The sequence below is a fragment of the Bufo gargarizans genome, chromosome 1 (genome assembly GCF_014858855.1).
Source record: "Bufo gargarizans isolate SCDJY-AF-19 chromosome 1, ASM1485885v1, whole genome shotgun sequence".
Lineage (NCBI taxonomy): Eukaryota > Metazoa > Chordata > Amphibia > Anura > Bufonidae > Bufo > Bufo gargarizans.
In genome coordinates, this window is record NC_058080.1 from 585,300,119 (window position 1) to 585,322,559 (window position 22,441).

At 39.8% G+C, this 22,441-nt stretch overlaps 1 protein-coding gene across 1 annotated transcript in view; it reads left to right on the forward strand.

The window, feature by feature from the left end:
* FBXW8 (F-box and WD repeat domain containing 8) overlaps nt 1-22,441 on the forward strand; it is a 119,896-nt gene that overhangs the window by 88,920 nt on the left and 8,535 nt on the right. Inside the window, exons 7-8 of the mRNA XM_044290739.1 lie at nt 1,664-1,873; nt 8,508-8,635. Coding sequence (XP_044146674.1) covers nt 1,664-1,873; nt 8,508-8,635 — 338 coding nt within the window. The remainder of the gene's footprint in view (nt 1-1,663; nt 1,874-8,507; nt 8,636-22,441) is intronic.

The following is a 22,441-nucleotide window of genomic DNA, read 5'->3' on the forward strand; positions in this document are numbered from 1 at the left end:
TGAAGAGAGAAGAGACTGCGAGACTGCTGCAGCGCGAGCAAGTGGATAAGGTGAGTTTTTTTTTTGTTTTGTTTTTTTTTTGTGTAAAATCAACCCCAAAAAAAACTGTGGGGGGGCATTATTTAAACAATGGGTGAAGTTATTTAGGATGGGGCCCTACATTGGAGGCATTATTAAAGCTGGGGACATTAAAAAATGAATTCCTACACTATGGGGGACATTATTTAAGATGGGGGACTATATTGGGGGCATTATTAAAGCTGGGGGCGGGAAAAAAAATCATACACTATGGGGAACATTATTTTACCAGGGGGCCTACATGGGGGGCATTATTAAAGCTGGGGACAGTAAAAAAAAAATTCCTACACTACGGGGGACATTATTTTAGTTGAGGGGCCTACCATCCTGTGGGTGTTCTCAGAAGTGTGGGTCTAGAAATAACTGCCAATCAAATTCATCAATTTTTCATGTCCGTTTTTAATGGACATGAAAAACTGATGCCAAACGGACGTTTTTTTTCACTGTTGTGTGCATGTAGCCTAAGTGCAGGAAGCCCAGGTAGAGCGAGCGCAGGATGATGAGTTCACTGGTGCAATTAGTAGCACCTGGGAGCACAAACCACTCCCCTTACCAGGTACACAGCAGAGAAATAAAATGGGTTTAAATGTCAGCACTAGAATGCAAGCACTTAACTCACAAGGACCTTTGCTATAAACTATATGCAGCTATTTCCTACAAAATCACACTCGGCACCAGCACTCCGGTTCTTTAAACTCCACTTATTCAGAAGCCCACTAAGTGCAGCAAACCCTGTGAGACACTCTTAAAGGGACACTCCAGGCGAAACTGACACTGCCCAGAGTCAATTAGTCTTTGTAGATTATTTGCTAGAAATCTGCAACACTTTTATGTGCAGTAATAATGTATGTTTTTTGTTTTGTTTTTTATCCCATTTACACTTAGGGTACTTTCACACTAGCGTTTTTCTTTTCCGGCGCTGAGTTCCGTCCTAGGGGCTAAAATCCGGAAAAGAACTGATCAGTTTTATCCCCATGCATTCTGAATGGAGAGTGATCCGTTCAGGATGCATCAGGATGTCTTCAGTTCAGTCTTTTTGACTGATCAGGCTTTTCAGAAAACCGTAGCATGCAGTATTTTTACCTCCGGCCAAAAATCCTGAACACTTTGACTGAATGCCGGATCAGGCCTTTTTCCCATTGACTTACATTAACGCCGCATCCGGCGCCGTGTGTTCAGTCAAACCGGATCCGGCTTTTGCATGTTAAACCTGAAAAATGTGAAAAAAAAAGTTAAAGTCCATAAATGACGGATCCGTTTTTTCCAATGCATTTTTTCATTGTGATCAAAATCCTGATCAGGATTCAAATGTAATCCGTTTTCACACGTTTTTCCCGATCCGGCGGGCAGTTCCGGTGTCGTAATTGAACGCCGAATTTAAACAACGCTAGTGTGAAAGTAGCCTTAGTGGAAAAATTCAGCTCAGATTTTTACAGCGTGCTACAGATTCTCAATGCTGCAGCATGCCTATTGTGATGTTGATTTGCTACAGTTTTTACAAAGGAATCCACATATAACGTGTCCGATCTCTACTGTTATTAGCTACTGTTTCAGTAGTTTTATAGTTTTTTTTTCTCTTTTGTAGGTAAATTTTCTCCATGTGATTCATGACTCTGAAGGATCTCCTGTCACTGTTGCAGCTGCTGAGGAGATGGTTTACCTCCTAAAGCAAAATGTTCCGGAGAAAGTTCTGCACTCTACATATGGTCACCCTGTTACCTGCTTGGATGTTTCAACGCATCAGGCAGCATTTGGAGTGAAAAGTTATGGCTGGGTCACCCATAGTGGCAATAAGGTAAAAAGTTCATGTAAATTGAAGAAAACTGAATTGCTTAGATTGTCAAGTACTTTTCAACCCCTAATAAAATGTTACATGCAATTAAAATGAAGCATCAATCCCTAGTCGTGAGGAAACCCCCTATGGTGCTCAGACTACATGAAAATGATGAGAGAAGAGTCCACTGTGCAGAGTCCAGTGCATTCATGAGCTGATGAGTAAACCACGCCTCCTATTACTTGATTGACATCCAAAGTTCTTTTATACTATCCCCTTCATACAAATGACATTCTTCATCTGTATGTTGATAGAAGTACCCTTCACAGACTCACAAATCCAGTCTTTCAGTCCTCTGTGGCCTCACTGTCCTACAAGCATGTGCTGGGTTGGAGATGGCAGTCATGAGGCAGGGTTGCAGAGTATAGAGATAGATGCCTAGGGGACACACATCATCTCATTTACATACAAGTCAGTATAGGACTAATTAGTGACTGCACAGGGACACAGAGGTAGATGTTTTTTAACAGAGTGGCTAGTACTCAAAGATGACTGTATTAAATGTCTTGAGACATTGCCTCTACACTGTATGCAGCCAGTAGCTTCAGAGCATCGAGTAATGTCAGAAAGGCTGAGCGCAGTACTTGGCTATATCTGGGGCTCCCATAGAGAATGAATGGTGTGGCAGTGCACGTGCACGACCTGCCACTGCATCAGAATGGGGGAACAGGGCTCTCTTGTAATCGGTGGGCATCCCAGTAGTCAGACCCCCAGCGATCAGCTAGTTATCTCCTATCCTGTGGATAGGGGATAACCTGAAAACTTGGGACAACCCCTTTAATAGTCTTGTATGTGATGTGACCTTAGTGGCTCAATTTTACTAAATTTTATTTTTTTTACTTATTTTTTTATACATTTTTTACGCATAATATGACCTACGAGACAGCATAAAAGACCCATGGGGGCATTTAGACTTTCTAATTTGTTTCTGTTTTAGTTTGCCCTTTTTAACTGTAACCATAGGAGGATCCATGGGAGCCCAAAGTTGCAGGGAGAACAGGCCTAACGGTAGCAATAGTTACAGGCAAAGCTACACAGGGTCTCTAGCTGTCTCTGACAGCCAGGTACAGACCCTGCATTAAACCCACGCCAAGCATCGAAGTTATGAGGCCAAAGCATCTAAGAACATACAAATATTAAGACATTTCTGTGTATTTTTAGTAACACTATATTGAAAGCCCATTTCTAGTCCATACATCCTTGTTTTACCAAGTGGCAGTCTACTTGGTATTTATTGGATAGTGGACCTTTCAGCTTAATATGCTGCCCAATGTTACAGCTATACTCGTAATACACAGAATGCCTCATAATTGTGTATTTTTGCTCTGTTCTTTGACTTTGCTTAACAACCTAACTGTTCTGCCCCAGCTCAGCTCGGGCTGTAAGAAAGGTACTTAACTGTGCTGCCGGAGCTGGGCTCGGGCAGAAGTGGAAGGGGGGGCTGCTTTAGCAGCTGATATATCCTGATTGGTAACAGCTAGAGCATGTGCCTGTTATTGTTTGAAAGCTTGCATTCCAGCATTAGTCCAAGATAAGCAGAAAATATCACTGTTAGAAATCAAACTGGGAATAATGGCGGTAAAGCCTGTCTTTTACTTTCAGTTGCATTCACTGCACCCCGATTTCTAACAGTGATAGCTTCCCATGTACTGAAGATAATGCTGTCATTCTGGTATTGTTTGAAAGCTTGGAATGTCAGCTTTCTAATATATCTCTAGCTGCTACTAAACCAGAGATATGAGCAGCTAAAGCAGCCCCCCCCCCCCTTTCAGTCTTGAGGAGGGGGTCAGTTGCAGAGTTGACAGCTGCAAGAGGAAAGGAAAATTAGTTAAAAATATATAGAAATGTGTCATTATCATTTTAGTGACCCTCATAATAAAGTTATTTTTACCACACAGTGAATGCTGTAAATAAATTCCAAAAAATAATGTTAAAGTTGAATTTTTTCTTTCCCCCTAAAAATAAAATAATAAGTTATTTACTACACTATATATATACCCCAAAATGGTTCCTAAAAAACGTGCAACTAATCCCGCTAAATAAAAAAAAGAATTTACAAGAAAAAATTAAAAAGATGTCCGGGACACAAAGGGGGAAAATATTATTGGTCCCTAAGGTTAAAATTAATTATGTCATTAAGGGGTTAAAAATGCAATAGTTTCCCCTGAGTTGTGCGCCAACCGGATTTACTGCAGACACACATTAAAAATCTACAATAAAAAAGTTACATTTTTTGTGAGAGGTTTTCCAATTTTAATGTGACTGTTAGGAAGTTAAAGGAGATCTCTCACCCCAATTTTAGACTATTTTCTGCAGTAATACATGAGTAGTACTGCATATAAGGAGTCCAGATCACTAGTTTTTATTTTCCTACTGCCGCCGTTGCACCCCTCCCCCCACTGTCAGCGCTCAAAGCTCCGATGAAATACAGTCAGGACTGCTGTACTGTTCTAACATAATTGAGAGGACTTGTGCGCATGCACAGCAGTCCTGACAATGTATTTCAGCCCAGCTCTGAGCACTGGCAGTAGGAAAATAAAAAATAGTGATCTGTACTCCATATCTGCAGTACTACTCATGTATTACTGTAGGTAATGGTCCAAAATTGGGGTCACAGATTCCCTTTACAAGTTTCCCCAGTGTAGTGTCATGCACATGTCCAGGGTTATTGATATTTCTTGATTCTTGAGCCTTGATCATCATCTTCCACTTATCTAATTTCTACTGTTATTCTATATTAACCTTATTTTGTGTTTTACCTACCCTTTACCATTGTGTGCACCCTTAGCAGGACGCCTTCACAGCATGTGTAGTTACACAGAAGCTCTGCAGAGCTGCTCCAACGTCTTTCTGACAGAATCATATAAGGTTATATTTGTGGTGCACATAAAGCAGCTCTATGGCTTCATTTATGCCATGATATATGAGCGGCTCTTTTGTATAGGCTTTGTTCTCTTTTTACAACGCGAAGAGATAAAACCTGTTGCCAAGACGAGTATTTTGTTAGAATAGCTGCTGTAATGAATAACACGGAATGGGTTAAGATAATCATTACTGTGTAAACGAATCATAGCCACAGAAATGAAGTAATCCAGATGGCTGCGGCGTGCTAGGTGCAGGGTACTGGTGCTTGGCACGGCTCTCCCAGCTGACATCACCCTGCAAATCAATCAGGTCGCTCCTCTTAGAATGATTACTGTCTGCACACTGAAGTGGACGGGAGCCTCGTGATTGGACCGTTCCCACATTCACGCTCATCTTGAGTTGGGATAAAATTGTTTGAAATAATTAGTAATGAATAATTTTACATCTTTTCTCTTTGATCATACCTCTGTCATGTTGAGGCTCACTAGCTTCATGTCATTTGTGAGTAATGCGCATCCGATGGCAACGACGAGACTCATTAGCACTCCTAGCTTTATGATATTGACCACACTGCAGAATATCTTTGGTTAAATGGAAAAAGGGAAGCATTGAGAGGCATAATAAAGAAATGTATTCAGACCTCATTTATGTGTTATTAAATAGAGCTTCTTATAAGCCCGAGCTGGACACATTCCAACATTTGTCTTTGCATCAAGAGGTTTTCTACTGATATTTGAACTTTTGGATTGTTTTGTTTTCTATCGATGTCTATGGTGATTCTTACTCCTAGGGCATTAAAAGGACAAAGTGAGCCATCAAATTTTCTAAGTGCCTCTTAAAGTCTTCAGTAATTGGTCCATGTAACTGCCAGACACTATCGTCTATATTCAACTTGTTACAGGTTGTATACTGGTCACTGATGTTCAGTTAAAGAATATGTCCACCTTCATAGTGATATTTTAAACTTTGCAAACAGTCTCACATTAAAATGTCCTATTGTTTTGCATACACAGCTTAAGTGGAGACCTATATGTCTCCATGGTGACAGACTACAAACAACTGTACAGTAGTCTGATCCTTAAGTCATATCACCATCCTTCTGCCCCTTATTTCTTGCAAACCTAGCAAATGTGTCTTATTTAGGGTCCATTCACACGTCTGCAACTGTTTTGCGGTCCGCAAATTGCAGATCCGCAAGACACGGACACCGGCCAAGTGTGTTCCGCATTTTGCGGACCGCACATGGCCGGCACTATGATAAAAATGCCTATTCTTGTCCATGGCTACGGACAAGAATAGGACATGCTCTATTTTTTGCGGGGACATGGAATGGAAGTGCGGATGCGGACAGCACGCGGTCTGCATCTTTTGCAGACCCATTGAAATGAATGGGTCCGCGCCCGTTCCGCAAAATTGCAGAACGGATGCGGACCCATTATGCAGACGTGTGAATGGACCCTAAGAAAGGAGGGACTGGTGATATGGACTTCAGGATCAGACCACACAGGGTTTGTTTGTAGTCTGTTACCATGGAAACACATTGACTTTCATAGTAGCTATAAAATTAAAATTAAGACTATTTGCAAAATTGCTACATTTTCCGTTTTAGATACACTTGAACAATAAAAAATGGTTACAAAAAGATGTCTCTGTTCAAGTTGGTAAATCAACCATGAACACATTGCTAGGTTTGTTTCACATGATGGGTAAAATATCTAAATGCATTTAGAGAGCAAGAGAACTTAAGCATTTGACAACTTTATGTTGGGAGGTGGGTAAGATAAAACGTACTGTTTAAATTCACTTATGGTAAAACACATAAAGGATTGTGTATTGATTGCATAGGCAATTTATTATACAGGTAAGCAAAGACGTGCTATTTTTCCTTTTATAACGTTACCCTGAAGAAGGTAATTAGGCATCCTGACATTATGGTGCTTCAGTAAAATCACCAGCTATCACCCTCGCGAGACCTATTCTTGTGAACATTGCAGCCCTCTAAGTGCAGTGGATTAGAACATTTATTGTTGCCCGCTCTGTATCACCTTTGGGATGGCACAATAAAGTCAGTTCTCTGATTGTTAGCAGGCCCAATATTTAATATCTGCTTCAAAGTAGCCCCAAAGCCACTCTGGCTCATTGTCAACAATGACATCAGATTGCAGCAAGCTGCTTTTTATTTTCAACATCTATTATTCATGTATAATGAGCATTTTTTGCTAAGTGTAATATGTATAGCATAAACCTGTATTTCAATACCCATGTTTTCATGAATGTTAACTAGAATGCCTCTGTATTAAGATCTACAATGCTAGGCTTGAAAGTAAAGGTGTGCTTACATATTAGGCAACGGCACATGGTGCCACACAGAGTTTATACCGGTCTGTACTGCCAGGCAGTAGGTGCGCTATATACACTCTGGTGAATCCAGAGTATGCCATTTTTTATTTTATTTAATTTTTACCGTAGATTCTATATGAAACCTCTATAAAAAGTCAGAAGCATGCAGGGGTAGAGTATGCGCCTGTAGCAGTCTGTGAGCATATCCATACAACATACGGTATATTCTTATGATGGCCAGGTGGATAGTCGTTTATGCTGTTTTTTACGTATATTAGAAAGCACCAGATTTTATATCTTTCATCAGATATTATATTTTACAATATTTTCAACCTACATTGGTCTTTCTTGGGCTGTTGTAACTGGAAACTACATTCAACATACAATGTTAGGCTACTTTCACACTTGCGTTCGGGGCTCCGCTTGTGAGTTCCGTTTGAAGGCTCTCACAAGCGGCCCCGAACGGATCCGTCCAGCCTTAATGCATTCTGAGTGGATGCGGATCCGCTCAGAATGCATCAGTTTGGCACCGTTTGTCCTCCGCTCAGCAGGCGGACACCCGAACGCTGCTTGCAGCGTTCGGGTGTCCGCCTGGCCGTGCGGAGGCAAACGGATCCGTCCAGACTTACAATGGAAGTCAATAGGGACGGATCCGTTTGAAGTTGACACAGTATGGCTCAATTTTCAAACGGATCCGTCCCCCATTGACTTTCAATGTAAAGTCAAAACGGATCCGTTTGCACTATCATGAACAAAAAAAAAAATATATATATAATTTTTTTTTTTTTGTTCATGGTAATGTAAACGGATCCGTTCTGAACGGATCTAAGCGTTTGCATTATAGGTGCGGATCCGTCTGTGCAGATACCAGACGGATCCGCTCCGAACGCAAGTGTGAAAGTAGCCTTACAGATTCTGACAATGTGTGGCACATTCCATTGGCTGGATGATCCAGCCAATCAGCATGGAGATTTCATTAGTAGAACATTTGGAGTACATGCAGTGATTGGCTGTCTAGTAGCAACTCTCTACAGTACAACATGTCCTGCCCTCTACCGGTGCCAGGATGAGCCACTCCTTTGGACACTCGGTGAGGGCTGCTTTTACTATACTGTACACTCTTTGGACCCCGAAGAATCTGCTGCGCTCAGCATTAACAGTAATTTCATAGTTTTGGGCCTGATTTTATATGTAAGGACTTTCTTTCTCTGTATTAGTTTTATGCTTTTCTTCTGTTTATATTATTTTGGGATGACATTTTGGAGCTTCAGAACAAAAACATGAGTTCTTATTTCACATTCCAATAGTTTCATCTTAATAGTCATCCTAGAACAAATTGATCTTGTAACTTAACTGTACTTGTTATATTCATGGTTCAATATATCCACAGATTCATGTATACAACCTTCAGACTGGTCAGTGCCTCACAACCTTGGGTAACTCTACCGGAGACTTCACATGCATCAATCTGAAAGACAGCCCTCCTCATCTTTTGGTCACTGGAAACAGGGACAGAAGGTACGTTACAGGCAATATCCACATTACTAGAGGCTTATCCAGACCCCTGTATTTGAGTGCATTTAGGTGCCACTTAAAACGCTTGTACTGTAAGTTTATTGCTTAGACCACAATGAAAACTTTTGCTTTTTATTGTGCTGCTTCCATCAAGATCTCACATTTTCAGGACTTCTTACCTCCAAATCATATGTCAGTTCCTTAGTTAAAGGATTTGTCCTAAGATAAAACGTATCCCCTATCCAAATGATAGGCATAAGCATCTGAGCAGTGGGAGTCTGACATGTGCACAACCACCACTTTATTTATCCAGGAGAAACAGAACCCCCATTTTCATCATCAGTTGGGGTCCCAGTGGTTAGGGCCCTGCTGATCAGATGCTTATCCCCTATCATATGGATAAGGGCTCATGCACACGAACGTATTTACATTCTGTGTCCGTTCCGTTTTTTTTTTTTGCGGACCGTGTACGGAACCATTCTTTTCATTGGGTCCGCAAAAAAAAACCTGAAGTTACTGTGTGCATTCCGTTTCCGTATGTCCATATTTCCATTCCGCCAAAAAATAGGACAAGGATAGTACTGTTCTATTAGGGGCCAGCTGTTCCGTTCCGCAAAATACAGAATGCACACGGATGTCATCCTTATTTTTTTGCAGACCGCAAAATACATACAGTCATGTGCATGAGGCCTAAGGGAAATGTTTTTAACTTGGTGCAAGCCCTTTGTACATTTCAGTAATCGTTCTCATTTCTATGTTGACAAGCAGTCATAGAGAGTATTCCTCGGTGTAAAAGCAAAAAAATGAGCAGCATTAGACAATAAAACTATTGACGTTGGTAGATTAACTCTATCCATACATCAAAATCATTTGTGAACCTGTTAAGTGTAAAGGGTTTTCCAATTAACCCCTTGGCTCTCCATGATTTACATTTATGCCATGGATTGCCTTGCCTAAAGGCTTGGTGAAATTTGCTTATGCGCAGGAACAAAAGCTGTGCCCATGCAATCAGCAATGATTGAATGCAGGGATCAGAAATATCTCTGATCCTAGCCATAACCCCTTAAATTCCAAGGTCAAAAGTGAGATAAAACCACCTAGCCATTTTCTTTCAGAATGAAGGCGCAATGATCCAACTGCAGTCACTTGTAGGATTTTGATACAGATGTCTAGTTTGTCTTTAGAACAGATCACAACCACGAATACCTACATTGAGTATAGCAATTAAATAATTGCACATGATGTGGGTTTATTTTTTCAGGGATAGATAGAGGCACATGTTTCAATACGATCCGCTTCTGGCCAAATTGTAGCCCCTTTGTTCGGCATTTCAGTCTGACATAGCCTCATAGAACAGAAAAGAGCTGCAAAATTATTTTCATGCATAATATAATACAACTACTCACACTCCCTTCTATTGCAAAATTGCACAGAATAACCTTTTAATATAACAAGCTGATCAGACGTGTCACATATATGTGCTAACCTGCGTTTGCAATGTCCAAGGATCCTTCTACAGAACAGAAGACCAATAGAAGTGAACACAAGTAGTTGTATTATATGTCATATTAGTTGGCAGGTGCAGTGGAAGGCAGTACCAATACTTGCAGCACCATGCTAACGTTCTTTATGCGAGTAGCCCTGGTGGACATTATGCCTTCACATCTCAATGTGTTGCATCTTTCTAAGTGATAGCCCCATAAAAATAGTTATTTGCTGTATTCCATTTCCCCCACAGAAACACCTGCAATCAGGATAGAACATGCGTAAGATCCATTTTGGACAGTAGTTGGTATGAAAAAAAACACATGTACACTTGTACATCTCCTTGGAAGTTATCACTAATAGATGCTATGCGTCAGGTTTATACAGTTAGGTCCAGAAATATTTGGACAGTGATACAATCTTCATGATTTGGGCTGCATGCCCCCACATTGGATTTAAAATGAAACAATTTCAAGATGCAATTGAAGTGTAGACCTTTAGGTTTAATTCATGGGGTTGAACAGAAATATCCTCAGGGCTCAAAAGTAATTGGAAAAATTAACATTACTATAAATAAAATGTTCATTTTTAATACTTTGTAGAGAATCCTTTGCAGACAATGACTGCCTAAAGTTTGGAACCCATGAACATCACCAAACGCTGGGTTTCTTCCTTTGTGATGCTTCGGTTGTTGCTTGTTTGTGAGTTTTTCTGCCTTAAGTTTTGTCTTAAGCAAGTGAAATGGATGCTCGATCGGGTTGACTTGCCTTAAAAATTCTCAAAAATTTGAGTCATTGTCCATCTGTACTGCGAAGCGCTGTTCAATCAACCTTGCTGCATTTGGTTGAATCTGAGAAGAAAGTATATCCCTGTACACTTCATAATTCATCCGGCTGCTTCTGTCTTCAGTCACATCATCAATAAACACTAGTGACCCAGTGCCATGGGAAGCAATGCATGTCCATGCCATCACAGTGCCTCTGCCATGTTTTACAGAGGAAGTGGTGTGCTTTGGACAATGAGACGTTCCAAGCCTTCTCCATGCTTTCTAATTCCGATCATTCTGGTACAGATTGATCTTATTTACATCTGTCCAAAAAATGCTGTTCCAGAACTGGGCTGGTTTCTTTAGATGTTTTTTAGCGGCCTAATCTGGCCTTTCTATTTTTAAGGTTGATTAATGGTTTGTACCTTTGCTCTCATGAATGATTCTCTTTATGGTAGACTTAGATACTGATACATCTACTTTCTGGAGAGTGTTCTTCACTTGGGTGGATGTTGTGAAGGGAAAGTATTATGCAATCATCCACCACTGTTGTCTTCCGTGGACGTCCAGGCCTTTTTGAGTTCCAGATTAACCAGAATGTACTAAACTGTTGATTTGGATAACATTTCCACTATCTCTCTGATGGATCTCTTCTTTTTTTCAGCCTAATAGTCTGTTTCACTTGCATTGAGAGCTCTTTTGACCGTATGTTGAAGGTTCACAGCAACAGCTTCCAAGTGCAAATTCCACACCTGGAAACAACTCGAGACCTTTTACCTGCTTAATTGATGATAGATTAACAAGGGAATAGCCCATGCAGCCCATTAAATAGCTTTTGATATAATTGTCTAATTACCTTTTGGTCCCTTGAAAAAGGGGCAGCTACATATTAATGAGCTGTAATTCCTAAACCCTTTCTTCAATTAGGATGTAAACACAATCATATTAAAGCTGAGAGTCTGCATTTTAATCCCATATTGATTATATAACTGTATCTTGAATATGTTTTGGTAAACAGCTAAAATGGCAAAACTTATGTCACTATCCAAATATTTCTGGACCTAACTGTAGTTATTGTAAAGGGTCTTTATAGGACATATCGTGAATCAATCAGTGGGGATATAAACCACCACCTCCATTGAAATGAATGGGAGGTATGGAGACTGACGTATGGCCTGTTTTCATGGAAACTCTCAGGATTGACACTTCAAGGAACATATAAAATTATGTGGAATATGTACACTTACACTGCCAGTTTTAAAAATGTTGCCTATTACTGTACAATAGGTCACCTAGCATGAGATATTTTCAGCTTCTATTTTAAGGTTTTTTTAACCAGTCTAAACTGCGTGGGCAGTGAAGCAGCAGAACGCGTTACCAGATGACTTTTTTGGCAACCTGCTCTTCCTATTCTCAAAAAGGGATTTGGAAAAAGCTGTGTCTCTTCTTTTCAAGCAGACACTTCCCACCTTCCCTTTCCAGGCACCTGCACCCTTCCCCAATCCTCAGGACCACAGGGGGAAAAATGCCACTGAGCTCTGGACGTAAGCCAAAGCTTGTTATTTCAGTGCACTGGATCGTGACATACTTGATAAATTATTCAGCATTTCAGCCTGTGTTTTCTTCCAAAAGCATGGATTTACCAGATTGATAAGCACTCATATGCAGAACTGTATATTTCAATATTTCATGGAGAAGTTAAGACAAAGTTAATTATGTCCCTACAATAACAAAACATGCTTTCCTTAAATGTAGTTACATATATATATATATATATATATGTATTACGTGAAGCAACAACACATTCTTTTGCTATGTTAACCCCTTCAACCCCGGGCCTGTTTTCACCTTCCTGCCCAGGCCATTTTTGGCAAATCTGACATGTGTCACTTTATGTGGTAATAACTTTAAAACGCTTTTACTTATACAGGCCATTCTGAGAATATTTTCTCGTCACATATTGTACTTCATGACAGTGGTAAAAATTAGTTTAAAAAAAATCATTTTTATTCATAAAAAAATACAAAATTTACCAACATTTTTGAAAAATTAGCAAATTTCCAAATTTCTATTTCTCTACTTTTAGAATAGATAGTAATACCTCCAAAAATAGTAATTACTTTACATTCCCCATATGTCTACTTCATGTTTTGGATCATTTTGAAAATGACATTTTATTTTTTGGGAACGTTAGAAGGCTTAGAAGTTTAGAAGCAAATCTTCCAAAACCCACTTTTTAAGGACCAGTTCAGGTCTGAAGTCACTTTGTGAGGCTTACATAATAGAAACCACCCACAAATTACCCCATTTTAGAAACTACACCCCTCAAGGTATACAGAACTGATTTTACAAACTTTGTTAACCCTTTAGGTGTTCCACAAGAATTAAGGGAAAATGGAGATGAAATTTCTGAATTTCACCTTTTTGGAAGATTTTACATTTTAATCCATTTTTTTCCAGTAGCAAAGCAAGGGTTAACAGCCAAATAAAACTCAATATTTATTACCCTGATTCTGCGGTTTACAGAAACACCCGACATGTGATCGTAAACTGCTGTACGGGCGCACGGCAGGGTGCAGTAGGAAAGGAACGCTATATGCTTTTTGGAAGGCAGATTTAGCTGAACTGGTTTTTAGATGCCAAGTCCCATTTTAAGCCCCCCTGATGGACCCCTACAGTAGAAACTCGCCACATTTTGGAAACTCCAGGATAAGGTGCCAGTTTTATTGTTTCTATTTTGTGGTACATATGATTTTTAATTGCTCTATATTACGTTTTTTGTGAGGCAAGGTAACCAAAAAATTTATGTTTTGGCGCTGGTTTCATTTTTTATATATTTTTTTACAGCGTTTACCTGAGGGATTAGCTCATGTGACTTTTTTATAGAACAGATCGTTACGGACGTGGCAATACCTAATATGTCTACTTTTTCTTATTTAAGTTTTACACAATAATAGCATTTTTGTATCCATAGTCTGAGAGCCATAGCTTTTTTATTTTTTGACCGATTCTCTTCGGTAGTGTCTAAATTTTTGCGGCATGAGGTGACGGTCTGACAAAAATAGCCTTTTTTTTCCACAGTTTTTTTTTTTTTTTTTACGGTGTTCATCTGAGGGGTTAGGTCATGTGATATTTTTATAGAGCTGGTTGTTATGGACGTGGCGATATCTAATATGTATATATATTTTTTATGTATTTCACTTTAGCACAATTATAGCGGTTATAAAACAAAAAAAATGTTTTAGTGTCTCCATGTTCTGAGAGCTATATTTATTTTTATTTTTTGGGCGATTGTCTTAGGTAGGGGCTCATTTTTTGCGGGGTGGAGTGACTGTTTTATTGATACCGTTTTGTGGGACATACGCCTTTTTGATCACTTGGTGTTGCACTTTGTGTGATGTAAGGTGACAAAAATGGCTTTTTTTTTTTACACCTTTTTTATTTGTTATGGTGTTTATTGGACAGGGTGGATCATGTGATATATTTATAGAGCCGGTCATTACGGACGCGGCGATACCTAATATGTGTGGGTTTTTTTCTTTCAGTTTTTTATTATAAAATAAAGGGAAAGGGGCGTTTTTTCAACTTTTTTTACTTTCTTAATTTTATTACTTTATTAATTTTATTAAAAACACTTTTGTTAAATTTTTTATTTTCTTTACTTTATTTCTAATGTTCACTTTTGGGGGTCTGATCCCCTCTGCGATGCATTACAATACATCTGTATTGTAATGCATTGCCTGTTAGTGTATTACACTGAGTCATACACTAACAGGTTGCCGAGGAGACCCAGCCTGAGGCTGGATCTCCTCGGCACCCGTAGAAGGCAGTTCCTGATGCCGTGCAAGGCATTGGGCAGCCTCTGCACGGCATTGGGCTGCCTTGTGACGCATCGGGTCCCCGCCACAGCAGCGCGGGGACTCAATGCGATCACTCACCCGACACAAACTCCTTCTATGTCGCGGTCAGTGCGGACCGCGGCATAGACGGGGTTAATCCGCCGGCATCGGCTTTTACAGCGATGCCGGCGGATACAGCAGGGGCCCGGCTACCGCGGACTGCTGGGCCCCTGCAGTGATCATGTGCGCACCTCTCCGGTGCCCGCGCGATCACCATGACGTACTATTACGTCAAATTGCAGGAACGCAGTGGTTCCCATGATGTAGTAGTATGTCAAAGGTCGGGAAGGGGTTAAAGGAAATGTGTCACAGAAAAGCAACACATATCCTTTTTTCTAATCATTTTTTATTTTCTGATTACAGACTTTTTTTATTTTTTTTATTTTCTGAACATGATTATGGGAGCGGCCTGATCTGTTCTTAACAGCATTTAGAAAGCTTTACGGCAGCCCCATGGTCCCTAGACACAATGGACAGGAGGGGACCTCAGTGACTTCTATTGGAGAGTTTTCTAGGCATGCTCTTTGCCCTGTGCAGAGGTCATTGTACAAGGAAAAAGTATATAAGCTCTGACAATCCATAGAAAAGATAAATCCAGCTCACCCAGTTGAACTCCGCACGAAGTAAGTCAAGGTCGACTCCCGTAGTTAATGCAGAAAGTAAAGCACTCCAGCACTGGATAATCTTGCATAGTCCGTCTTTATTAAACAGCCATAAATCAACAACGTGGATATCGCCTCCCCACACCTCCGAACTGGTTTACATGTTTCGAACCCTCTTGGTTCTTAATCATAACCTAAAGTGCACTTACCTCACGGGTCTCCTAAATACCTCCTCCCATCCTGCCAGAACCAGCTGATAACAATCAATGGCTCAGGGGGGAGGGAAGAAGGCGGAAAGTTAACCCAGTGAGAGCGCTTCACCTCCACAGTGAATATAACTACTGATGATATACAAAATATTAAAATAGAACATATAGACATATTGCATTGGACACATAAAACCCCCTGGATTCAAAGTGCAACATGCAGGGGTATGGGAATATAAAAAACATTACCGCCCAAAAACCGCATAGTGTGTATGCAGCAGTCTTATTTCCCAAATATATTGTAAAATAACTTACAAAGAGATCTAGTGAAAAGAGCATACTGTTGCCCTGTATATTATCCCGATCTTCTAAATGGAGGACAAAAAACACCCGATAGAATATGCTTGAAAAATCTTAGCGGCCATTATTAATAAAAATGCATTATTTCTTTTTTTAAATTCAAACCAGCAGGAAATCTAGTCTCTAACTTAAAGATCCAGTAAGCTTCATGGGTCAAAATTTTTCTTTTTAGGTCTCCTCCCCTGACAGAAGAAGTGACCTTTTTGAAAGCAAAATTACATAAGCTACTAACATTGCGATTATGTTTTGAAATAAAATAGTTAGCAGCATTTGAGACTCCTGTGGCTAAAGGATTCGTAATGTAGTTTAAGTGTTCCCGGAATCTCGTTTTAAACTGCCTACTAGTGCTGCCAACGTATATTAGATCACGACTGGTACATAAAATAATATAAATGACGCCTGAAGTATTACAATTGATATGGGTTTGGATTTAAGAATTGTCAGTATGGGAGGAATTGCAGAAACTGGTTGTTTGTGTAATATCGCTGTACCCTTCCATTCCTCAGCATGTGGCATTATGGGCTCTGGAATATCAACTGCATCGTTACAGTTTAATCAAAAGGAAGTGACGCACAGGAATGGCGCAAACTACGGAGGAGGTGCTCACAGTAAAAAGGAATCACCCTTCCTTTGGTAAAATGTAAAATAGTAAAAAGATACTGGGCACTCTCTCTCTCTATATATGATCCTCACAGTTTATTGAAGATATGGCATATACAAACAATTCATAAAACAAGCATAAAACAAGCATCTTACTTAAAACAGTATAACATAAAATCCGGATATAGAACTAGACTCCTACAGGGACTGTAGTGAGTGTTATGGATATTGAAAGCCTCAGAATATTAGAGGTAAGAGTCCTTTAGGTAGATTTCCATCCAACCTTTGGTTGGAATATATTAAAACTAGCTTTTTGGAGTATAGAATCCCACAGTGAAAGTCTCCTCCAATCGGGAAAAATGTATAGAAACACAGCTGTTGAATATAGTGATTTATGTGCGGCGTCCCGCTTTACTAACTGTTAGGTAGCGATAATATGCTCCGCTGCTGTGCCGGTGCCGTAGATATTTCAATTCGGATCTGTGCAGTAATCGTCCCGTTCCCCTCTCTATATATTAGGCGCCGCTCCGTAGATGTGAGCGCCGACGCTTGATGTATTTGCAGGTTCCCTCTTCCGCGCTGGACTCTATATTCAGGCGAGCGTCATACACTCCTATAGTGGTCCTGTTGGAATACGCGTCGGGTCTCTGATTTAAACGAGGTTAATTCGGGTACATGCGATCCTTCAGCAAATGGAATTGATATCCATGGGGGGGTCTCTGCACCATAAATCAGAGACCCGACGCGCATTCCAACAGGACCACTATAGGAGTGTATGACGCTCGCCTGAATATAGAGTCCAGCACGGAAGAGGGAACCTGCAAATACATCAAGCGCCGGTGCTCACATCTATGGAGCGGCGCCTAAGAAATAGAGAGGGGAACGGGACGATTAGTACACAGATCCGAATTGAAATATGTACGGCACCAGCACAGCAGCAGAGCATATTATCGCTACCTAACAGTGAGTAAAGCTGGACGCCGCACATAAATCACTGTATTCAACAGCTGTGTTTCTATACATTTTTCCCGATTGGAGGAGACTTTCACTGTGGGATTCTATACTCCAAAAAGCTAGTTTTAATATATTCCAACCAAAGGTTGGATGGACATCTACCTAAAGGACTCTTACCTCTAATATTCTGAGGCTTTCAATATCCATAACACTCACTACAGTCCCTGTAGGAGTCTAGTTCTATATCCGGATTTTATGTTATACTGTTTTAAGTAAGATGCTTGTTTTATGCTTGTTTTATGAATTGTTTGTATATGCCATATCTGCAATAAACTGTGAGGATCATATATATATAGAGAGAGTGCCCAGTATCTTTTTACTATTTTGCATCGTTACAGTGTTCATACTCCTGAGCTCATTGACTATATTATGGAGGTCTCTGTTTTTTTCATGACTCATAATTATTTTTCCTTTTGACAAATTTTTTTTTTTTTACAAATCAGTGGTGTCTCTATGGGTGCCAAGTACTCACCCTCGGTTGCAAATCTCACTATGGCATATTGGGAAGAACGGTATGTTTTCTCTGTTGGCAACCCCTTCAGAGAGGCTGTGGTCTGGTATGGCAGATACATCAATGACCTGCTTATTGTATGTGGCGGCGATGTGTCTGCCATACCAGATTTTGTGGGTTATACCACCAATAATCCCTATGGCCTCAGCTTTACCCACCACTTGGATCCGGAAAGTATTTTTTTCTTGGATCTCAGATTGGTGGGGGTACCTGGACGGGTTGTCGACACAGAAACATACCGTAAAGAGACTTCGGGGTAATGTTATTTTAAAGGCCAATAGCCATCATCCGCCATATACAATACAAGCCATACCAACAGGTGAGTTCATTAGGGCAAGAAGAAACTGCAGCCCAGACAAAGTGTTTTTGAGATACTGTCAGGGTATTGGTCACGTCTAAAAGCTATAGGTTATCCGGAATGGATGCTCAGAAGGGGGTTTGATATTGCTAAAAACAAATGTAGGGAAAGTGTACTTAATAAATTGCCCCATTCCCATACTGTACAAAAAAGTGCTGATAAGAATAAAAATAAGAAAAATATGGAGGGGAATAGCAGACATATTATCAACTACAATATAAAACAAACCCACACTGGTTTTGACATAAAGTAAACAATTTTCTGAAATAGAACAGGCTGTCAAAAAATGTTTACCAATATTGTACGATGACAAAACCTTACATGATGTATTAAAAGAGGGCTGTCGTATAGTGCCAAGGAGATCGAAAACTATAGCCAACGTGTTGTCACCATCATTATTTATGAATGCTACTGTTAAACCTCCGCACAATTGGCTGAGGTTTAAAGGGTTTTCAAAATGTGGGGGACATCCCTGTAAGACTTGTGGCTTTGTGACACAAACAACCAGTTTCTGCAATTCCTCCCATACCGACAATTCTTAAATCCAAACCCATATCAATTGTAATACGTCAGGCGTCATTTATATTATTTTATGTACCAGCTGTGATCTAACATACGTTGGCAACACCATTAGGCAGTTTAAAAGCGAGATTCCGGAAACACTTAAACTACATCACGAATCCATTAGCCACCGGAGTCTCAAAAGCTGCTAACCATTTTATTTCAAAACATAATCGCAATGTTAGTAGCTTACGTACTTTTGCTTTCGAAAAGGTCACTTTGTCTGTCAGGGGAGGAGACTTAAAAAGATAAATTTTGACCCGTGAAGCCTACTGGATTTTTAAGTTAGAGACTAGATTTCCTGCTGGTTTGAATTAAAAAAAAGAAATAATGCATTTTTATTAATAATAGCTGCTGAGGTTTTTCAAGCATATTCTATCGGGAGTTTTTTGTCCTCCATTTAGACGATCGGGATAATATAGAGTGCAACAGTATGCTCTTTTCCCTAGATCTTTTTTAGTTATTTTACAATATATTTGGGACATAAGACTGCTGCATACACACTATGCGTTTTTTGTGCGGTAATGTTTTTTATATTCCCATACCCCTGCATGTTGCACTTTGAATCCAGGGGGTTTTATGTGTCCAATGTAATATGTCTATATGTTCTATTTTAATATTTTGTATATCATCAATAGTTATATTCACTGTGGAGGTGAAGCGCTCTCACTGGGTTAACTTTCTGCCTTCTTCCCTCCCCCCTGAGCCATTGATTGTTATCAGCTGGTTCTGGCAGGACGGGAGGAGGTATTTAGGAGACCCATGAGGTAAGTGCACTTTAGGTTATGATTAAGAACCAAGAGGGTTCGAAACATGTAAACCAGTTTGGAGGTGTGGGGAGGCGATATCCACGTTGTTGATTTATGGCTGTTTAATAAAGACGGACTATGCAAGATTATCTAGTGCTGGAGTGCTTTACTTTCTGCAAGCTCTGACAATCACCTATTGTGAATAGTGGATCCTGTCTTATCTATACACAGAGGTGATATCATTACAGGCAGGATTAGACAGATAAGCAGATAACTGCAGTTAAGTGAGGTGATCTGTACAGACCAAGAAGTGTCACCTATTATTAGGCTTAGTGGCCAGTGTGCAAACTGCAGGATTTTATGTTTGTTTGTTTTTTAAATATATTAAATATTAATTTTATAATATAGATTGACATGGAAAATTAAAAATAACATCAAAATCTCTTTAAAAATATGTTAAACATAAAAATGTGATTTAAACAATAGATAATATTTGATGACACGTTTTCTTTAAATGCTGGAGTTTGTGGATTTGACTCACTGGGGAAAAAAAAGAATAGAAGAGCCTGCAAAGATCTGCACTTACAGCATTAGATTTTCCTGGATGTTTGGTGACACTATTGGTTTCAGAGGATGGAACCTACACCAGATATTTGTTAAATGGTATCAACCCACTAGGTTGCAATTCATTGTGGCTGAATTTGGTTAAGAATTGCAATAGCAATTTACTAATGCACATTCACTATCAAATATACAGTCACACCTCTGTCATACTCTGAGCACTCTGAAGATCGCAGGCTACAACCTTCATCCGCTAAATGTGTGCATTTCCTATTTTTAATACTTGGCACAACCTTCGGAAACCGATTGTATACAGTTGTGAAAGCATGGTTGACTGAGCTTTTCAATTCAGTTGGGGCTGTAGGATCCTGATGTATCCTGCCCATTTTAAAACTTCAGAGTAAATATCTCTTCAGGCCTCCTTAATGCAAACCATTCTTTCATAAATCCTGAACATTTCTTTAACATTTAAAATGTCTTTTTTTTCTGGTGTTTTTCAAGTCCTATGGAGAAGCTTGTGGGAAAATGCCATGCCCAGAGCATGCTGCAAGCGCCACAGATTCTTCAATAACAAAAACACTTTTTATGTGTTACTGAGATTTTCCGTTTTTGCATTTTCATTTATTACTCCCTGCCTCCCAGAGCCATAACTTTTTTCTGTTTAAATAGCCGTATGAGGGTTTGTTTTTTGCAGGATAAGTTGTACTTTCTAATGGCACCATTTAATGTTGCATGCATTGTAGTGGGAAGCTAGGAAAAAAAATCCAAATGGGGTGGACTTGAAAGAAAACACAGTTTCACCACAATTTTATGGGTTTTGTTATTACGGCATTCGCTTTGCAGTAAATCTGACATGGTACTTTCATTCTCTGGGACAGTATGTTTACAGAGATACCAGATTTATATAGTTTTTCTTTTACTAGACAAAAAAACTAAACTTTTGACAAAATCTTTTTGTCAAAAGTTATGACCCCCATAACTTTTTTTTTTTTTTTTTTTTTTCTACAGAACTGTGGGGGGGGGGGGGAAGTAATTTTTTGAAGGGCAGTCTGTAGTTTTTATTGATACCATTTTTGAGTGTATATACAGACGTGGACAAAATTGTTGGTACCCTTTGGTCAATGAAAGAAAAAGTCACAATGGTCACAGAAATAACTTTAATCTGACAAAAGTAATAATAAATTAAAATTCTATAAATGTTAACCAATGAAAGTCAGACATTGTTTTTCAACCATGCTTCAACAGAATTATGTAAAAAAATAAACTCATGAAACAGGCATGGACAAAAATGATGGTACCCCTAACTTAATATTTTGTTGCGCAACCTTTTGAGGCAATCACTGCAATCAAACGCTTCCTGTAACTGTCAATGAGACATCTGCACCTCTCAGCAGGTATTTTGGCCCACTCCTCATGAGCAAACTGCTCCAGTTGTGTCCGGTTTGAAGGGTGCCTTTTCCAGACTGCATGTTTCAGCTCCTTCCAAAGATGCTCAATAGGATTGAGGTCAGGGCTCATAGAAGGCCACTTTAGAATAGTCCAATTTTTTCCTCTTAGCCATTCTTGGGTGTTTTTAGCGGTGTGTTTTGGGTCATTGTCCTGTTGCAAGACCCATGACCTGCGACTGAGACCAAGCTTTCTGACACTGGCTAGTACATTTCTCTCTAGAATTCCTTGATAGTCTTGAGATTTCATTGTACCCTGCACAGATTCAAGACACCCTGTGCCAGACGCAGCAAAGCAGCCCCAGAACATAACAGAGCCTCCTCCATGTTTCACAGTAGGGACAGTGTTCTTTTCTTGATATGCTTCATTTTTTCGTCTGTGAACATACAGCTGATGTGCCTTGGCAAAAACTTCGATTTTTGTCTCATCTGTCCACAGGACATTCTCCCAGAAGCTTTGTGGCTTGTCAACATGTAGTTTGGCATATTCCAGTCTTGCTTTTTTATGATTCGTTTTCAACAATGGTGTCCTCCTTGGTCGTCTCCCATGTAGTCCACTTTGGCTCAAACAACGACGGATGGTGCGATCTGACACTGATGTTCCTTGAGCATGAAGTTCACCTTGAATCTCTTTAGAAGTCTTTCTAGGCTCTTTTGTTACCATTCGGATTATCCGTCTCTTAGATTTGTCA